Source organism: Myotis lucifugus, unplaced genomic scaffold, assembly GCF_000147115.1.
Source record: "Myotis lucifugus unplaced genomic scaffold, Myoluc2.0 scaffold_220, whole genome shotgun sequence".
In the NCBI taxonomy this organism is placed as follows: Eukaryota; Metazoa; Chordata; class Mammalia; order Chiroptera; family Vespertilionidae; genus Myotis; species Myotis lucifugus.
Window position 1 is genome coordinate 1092537 of NW_005871268.1, and position 7147 is coordinate 1099683.

General features: G+C 42.8%; 1 protein-coding gene across 1 annotated transcript in view; it reads right to left on the reverse strand.

The window, feature by feature from the left end:
- DCDC2 (doublecortin domain containing 2) overlaps positions 1–5700 on the reverse strand; it is a 182046-nt gene extending 176346 nt beyond the window's left edge. Inside the window, exons 1-2 of the mRNA XM_023761848.1 lie at positions 5408–5700; positions 1553–1607 (exon numbers count right to left, since the gene is read on the reverse strand). Coding sequence (XP_023617616.1) covers positions 1553–1607; positions 5408–5700 — 348 coding nt within the window. The remainder of the gene's footprint in view (positions 1–1552; positions 1608–5407) is intronic.
- Positions 5701–7147: the final 1447 nt, after the last annotated feature.

Genomic DNA, 7147 nt, shown 5'->3' on the forward strand with positions numbered 1-7147 from the left:
TGCATAGGTCCAAAGTAAAGAGAAAATAGCTACTACACCAGAGTGTAAGAAGACTTAGCAAATTAACACAAGTCCTTGTAAATGCTTCCATTGTTAATCATAATCTTTTTTTTAAAGTATATTCAAAAAAATTATTGCACACCTTTTGTGCTTTGCCCGGCACAATCTCTTCATCAAAGACACTGGAATCCAGAGTAAATATATGCTCACATTTTGGGAGAAGTCACACATCTCAAATCCCATTGCAGAAATTCGTGTACAGTCACCAATTTCATGCAAGATAGCCTACTTCAAATAGTTGTGTATCCTTCAAACAAAATTATATCCAGAACTAATTCACTAATCTCTCCTTTTTTTTACTACTTGCAATAGATATTAACTAGCGTTCATTCTTTAGTGGCAACATAAGCTCAATAAAAAAAATATACCTTTGTCTACTTTAAGTCAAAAGCTTATCACATTCACTAATAAGCAGTTTAACACACATTGTAAACCTAACTTATAAACATTAATTATATTTAACAATGTCTGGGATTAGCACCTCTTTCTACAATTTATTTGAATAATGAAATTAACTTCACATTCTTCAAATATTGCAGAATTAGAATTTTTGCTTATGAAGTTTTGTTTGTTTTCTAGAGAGACCTATGTTGTGTATAAACACGATGCAAGAGGAAACGGCGAGAGTTGAGGAGTCTCTATAGGGCTCTGCACTACAAATGAGAGAAATGCGTTTTCTACCAGCCATTTCTTGCCTGGCACCACACACCTTGGAAGCACTTGTCTACATGGGTGAAAATGGGAAGAGGGGAAGGCTGGGCTGGGGAACAGAATAACAGTCTGGGTTGACCTATAATTTTCCCTGTCTCGCTGGGACATTGAAGGCTGTTGTCCAAACTTTGTTTTCATCTATTTTTCACCCACAAACTAAAGAATACATCCTACAGAATATCTGAAAATTCCACTAGGGATTCAGGAGCTATATAGAAAGTAGTGCTTTAAAAATCTATTTCATAAGACTCGTTTCCAACCTCCATGCAAGATTCTGGTAGTTACGCTCAAGTGAACGTCAAATGCCAGTGAAAATGGAGGTGTTCTCCTGACATCATGGGAAAATCAACAGGGTCTTTTGGAAGCCTCGGGGCAGTCAGGGTGATCATGGCAATCTCAGACACAGGGTGGCAGAAGCAATTGAAGACAGGGCTGTAGATTTAGTAAAGACTGGCATAACGGTGCTCAGAATCTCCTCTCACTTGCCAGGAAAGTTTCTTTGGATTTCAATCAGAGAACACATAGCTAAAACACTTAGCTAAACACAAGAACATGTTGTGTCTAATACTACATGTTTAGGATACCTACTCAGTCTCTTCATTTCTGATAATGCTCCAAAGAAAGAGTGAGCTTTGTCCTAAAATATATAATATCCCATTTATAAACATTAGACAACTAATCTGTTATGATTAGAATAGCATCTAAGTCTCTGCACACATCATAAGAAACACAAAAATGGCACTGCTATTTGCTTAAAGCTTCAAAATATTACTAGTTTTACCTCTGTGTTAACAATTTCCATTGGTCTTTTCTTGATGTCTCCAATGTCCAAGTAACTGCAGGGCAAAACAAACAAACAATAAGGGTTTCTTTTATTGAGTCTGAGTCAGTTATACACATTTCTTTTTTAAAAATTATTAAGTAATAAAGCACACCACAGGAAATACTTAAACCTACAGCAAAAAAACAATAGCTACTAATTAAAAGTAATTATAGTAGTGGAAAATTATTTCAGCATCATCAACCAGAGCTGACAGTTGTGTACTCTAAACTTCAATGTAACTGAAGTCTTAGAAATACATACTTCTATTGGGGAACTTCCCCACCCTCTCCCGCAATGGTTAGCTACTTATTATGTATATGGTATTTCTAATTCTTATGGTAATTTAGATATAAAGAATAGTTTGTCTGTAAAGCTGCTTAATAGTTCCATTAATCACAGACTTTAGGTTTTAAAAAAAAAGTACAGATAGCATGCAATAGAGTAACAACTGTGAAAGGCTGGGAAATCTTTTTCCCTAAGAGAGCACTTTAATGATACAGAAATGTTCAGCCACCTGGGATGGTTTAGTAATTGGTTCAACTGACAGACAAATGGGTGGACTAGTTAACCTTTGGAGACCCCTGTTATTCCATTACAATTTGCTACAGACATTAAGTATAGTGATCATTCTTTAGCTATAGCATAAGCACAACCTGAAAATTTTATATCTGTGTCAACTTCAAGCTGTAAGTCCATCACTGTGCTCTGGTTCCACTGTGCTTCATACATAGAAGGTGCTAAATAAATGCTTCAATATAAAAATAAGTATAAATCTAGCATTTAATTTGTAACCTCAGATAGAAAGATAGATAGGTAGATTCTCTACTTCAATTACCATAATTGCTGAATTCCCCAAAAATGTTTATATTATAATTAATTTTGGCTAAGTTTCATTGTTGTTGTTTGCTTGTTTGGGTAGAATGATTTAGTTAATCTATACCTCTGGAGATTATCATATGTTTCCCTCACATAACAGTATTTACCTAAGGCATTGTAAATACTCCCTCTGTTTAGCAAAAAATGGCTCTTTTGCAAATCTGCAGGCTGATTTCTGACAAAATAAAAAGTCTGTCATGTGCAAGAAAGTGATCTCAGATCCATAAGATTAATCTAGTAGAGTCAACTCCCAAAAATGCACAGAAAATAACAATTTCTACAATTCTCTTCTATAAAACGAAGGTTTTATGATGGTTTCAAAAATATTAGAAAAATATCTAAGTAATTGAAGAAGCAAGTTGATCATTTTCATTTGAAAAATATTTTCCCGCCATTGCTATCTTCCCCATCATCATTTAGGCTTTAAATGATATAATTACACTTGGATATCTTTTGGACTTTCTTTTGTTCTGCCAGGTGGTTCATCTGTTATATAAACTTACAACTGCTAAGCTTTCAATATATTCAGCATTTAAATCTTCTTGGCTTCCATCAGTATAACCAAGGATACCACTACTTTAACACAAATAAATTAACTATTCACCTGTCAGCAAGGAAAACTAACCATGGAAACTGTCATAACAAGCTCAGTTTCGTGTGTGTATGAATTAAAAGCAAGAATAACCATGCAAATCTCTTCCATATAAAGAGCAATTTTGAAGTGCACCTTCTATTTGGTTTGAAACTGTACCTGTTTTTATTTTTTGAGCTGGTGCCACATAAACCAAAGAGAATATGAACTACTAAAGTGAGTCTGCAATTTTGAACAGTTAGTAGATTCTGAAGCAGGTGTCCATTCCCATGACATTGCTTTATGTAGAAATTATTTAATGAAAATAACCAAAGTATATGATGAAAGGAACTGGACACAGTGATGCTTTACATTTATGTAACATTTTGGTCTTTACAAAACACATTCACATCCATAGCATTTACGTTTTATCATAACACTGTGAGGCAGAAATGATGATGTTCCCTCTCTGTGTGAGGAAATAGATGAGCCGAGTCAAGTGGCCGACCAAGGAGCTGATAAACAACTCATTCTCAAGTCTCCTGATTTTCAGTTTTAAGTTCTAACATTCTCTGAAACTGCAATTTCGTTTAGTTCTTTTCTACAAAGTTAGACAAATATACTAAAGGAGTTTTCAGGGAAGAGAAAACCATATCCAAATGGATCCCTCACCTCCCATAAAAAGATTGTCGGGCATAACAAAAGCAGCACACCTAGAACTCAATTTAAACAAACTTAGGAAAGGAAGGATGACATTGCCGTAGACAACTTCAGCGATATTCAGGAAATATTTATATACAGTTAAAATCAGAGATCACAAGCATAGATTTTATGATAAAGATTTTTTTTTTTTTGCTATCCTGAGGCGCAAGCTGAATTTTAATTAAAATATTATATTAAAAACTATGGAATATAGAGTTTCCTTACGATCCAGCCATTCTACTCCTATGTATATACACAAGAGAAATAAAAACTTGTACATGATGGTTCATAAAGCATTATTCATACTAGCCAAAAGTGAAACAATCCAAGTATCCATCAACTGATTAATGGATATAAACAAAATGTGGCATATCCGTACCATAGAATGCTATACAATGATTAAAAAAATGAAGAACTGATACATACTACAACATAGCTGAGCCTTGAAAACATTATGTGAAGTGAAAGAACCCAGAAACATAAAAGGGCACATATAGTATGATTCCTTTTATGTGAAACATCCAGAACAGACATATCCATAAAGACAGAGCAGATTAGTTGTTACCCGAGTAGGGGGTGAAGGGGAAATAGGAAATACAGGGTTTCTTTTGGGAGTGATGGAAATGTTGTAACATTAACGTGTGGCGATGGCTGCACAGCTCCATAAATATACTAAAACCCACTTAAATGGGTGAGATTCATGTTTCATGAACTGAATCTCCATAAAGCTGTAAAAAAGAAAACAACCTATGGCATATTAAATTCTCCCTACAATACCCACCCACACCAGAAATAATCTTTCTCAACTCTGAACTCCCACATAACTTGAGTTGTTTTTCTAATTGCACTTACTCCTTTATGCTCTACAGTAAGTTATTGGTGTACGTGTAGGCTCTCTCCTGCTCGACTGTAAACTCCTAAAGAAAGACATGGAGTCATGCTTTGATCATCTTTGTTCCCCTCCGAGACCTAAACACAATTTGCTCAGTCACTGAGCGAGCTCCTTGCCAGGAACTCGGGATGAGCAGCAATAATGATCCCTGTCCTTGAGGGTCTAGCCATCAGGTACTTAGAGACAGACCTGTAGGCCGATAGGGTAAGCCAATCAAGTTTTCCAAGTTGGATGCCAATAGCATAACCGTGCGGCTTGTGAGCAGTCCTAGGATGGTCACAGTGAGGTATGGTCACTTCTACTTGGAACGAAAGGTTTAAAGAATTTAAACGGGGTGAGGGGAGGGATGCAGAGAGCAATATTCTCTCCTGGTGATTATATAGTATCTAAAACTTAAAAATGATTTTAACTACAAGCCAGGTTCCAAGAAAAAAAGAAAGAAGGAAAAATAAATAAATAAAAAGGAAAGAGGAAAAAAAGAAAGAAAGAAAGAAAATGCTCAAGTATCCGTTTGGTCACTTCTGTTTTTTAAGATTCCTGTTCCTTACACATAAGCTGTAAGATGTTCCCATTGACGCACAAGTGAAACTCCTTTCCAGTCACGTTTTCAAACCCTAACCCCAACCACAGGAGCTGAGAGGCACCAACCCCGCACAGTCACAGCCCCTCCACCCACTGAGGTTTGGGGGAATCGGGGGTCATCCCTTTCCCGGTGCCAACCGCACACCTTCCCGCACCCAGAAAGCGCGGGCGGTGGGACTGGCGGACTCACTTGAGCTTCTTGAAGGCTTCCTGGCCCCCGGCCACGTAGTTGCCCCCGCTCTGGATCTGGTCGAGCTTGCGGATGCGGTGCCCGGTCCGCGGGGTGTACAGGTTCCTGACGGCCCCAAAGGGCGCCTGCACGCCGCCCGTCACCTCCTTCAGGAAGATGTCGAAGCTGGAGACCTTCTTCTCGTGGATGACGACGCGGCGGCCCGCGAAGAAGGGGTCCCCGTTGCGGTACACCAGCACGCTCTTGACCACCGGCTGCGTGCGGTGGCTGGCCCTGGCGCCGGTGCCGCTCATCCTCCCGCCACGCCCCGGCTGCAGCCCGGCGTCCCGCCGCCCCGTGGCCTCACCGCACCGCACTGGCCGGATCGCCGGCTGAAAGGACGGGAAACAGACAAACCAGGTCAGAGAAAAGCAACGGCCGAACCCCCCGGCGTGGGCCCCCCGGAACCCCCCCGGGCGGCAACGCTCCCCGGCGCCGTCACGGACTTCCCCGGGGCGCGGGCCAATCCGCGGCGCCCTGCCGCCGCACCTGCTCCCACCGCGCGCCGCGGAGCCCAGGTGTGACCACCAGGGACAGCGGCCGCGTGGGCGCAGGACGGCGAGGTGGGGGCACGCTCGGTATGAAAGAGCTGAAACTCAATTTCTCCCATCATATTTGCGTAATTCTTGGCAAACAGCTTAATTTTCTTCTCCTTGCTCCCTCACCTCTCAATCTCCTGCTTGCTCTTACGGCAATTAAGATTCTGGCTGGAATTACCCAGATTTTTTTTTTTTTTTTTTTTGCCGAAAAATGAGCGACAAAGGTGCGTCCAGAGACAGGCGACTGGACCGTCCAGGACACGCCGCCCCCACCTCCGACCCCCCACCCCCACCCGTGCCGGCGCCTCCCCTCCCTCTGGCAAAGCTCCCAGGGGCACCTTCTGAACCCGGCGGGGGCGCGCGGGAGACCCGAGGCAGGGCTGGGGGATGGGGTTGTCCCTACGACGCTGAGTCCGTGGGGGTGGGACACCGAGCGGGGCGGGGCTCCGCTGGCTCTGCAGTGACCTCGGAGGCGCGGCCCGTCACTCACACTGCTCTGCCTCTGCCAGCGCCTCCGAGGGCCCCCGCTCACCCCGCTGGGACCCGAGTTGTTAGTTCCCGCCGTTTCCATAGCAACGGCAGCCGCGTTGGGAGCAGGTTTAGTGGACTGGGCCTAGGCTCCTCCTGGGTTTTGCTGCCGCCTGGGGCAGAGGCTCGAGAGAAGTAGAGAGGTTGCGGGCTGAAGGGAGGCCTGGTGGCATCCGGTAAGTGGACGCCTACCTTGCCAGGCACTGTGCTAGGTAGGAGTTGGGGAAACAGAAGTTGGTGAAGAGGACAAACTGCGGTATTTGAGTGCCTACAACAAGCACAGCTTTATGCTGAGAAAGGTTGCATGGCTACATTTTGCCCACACACAGTGGCTAGCAAAGAGTAAAAAGAAGCAAGTCCTAAAAACTGACAGGTGTTAAAGCATAAGGAGGAGGAGGAGGAGCTGAAGCTGCTGAGAGGGAGAGCACTTCTTCCTTCAGTGCATCCTCCAGTTGCTTGTCTAATCCAATCCTGCTTCTGCTCGGCTAGTGCCTGAGAGAACCCGTGCACGGGCCACTTTTAGGCGGAGGGGTTTATCTGAAAAGGCGGGGGGAACCAGCCAGGCTCCTTACACATGTAAGCCTTGTCAGGGGACAAGATCAGCGTGTTGTCCAGAAAGCAGCGATAAAGGAGC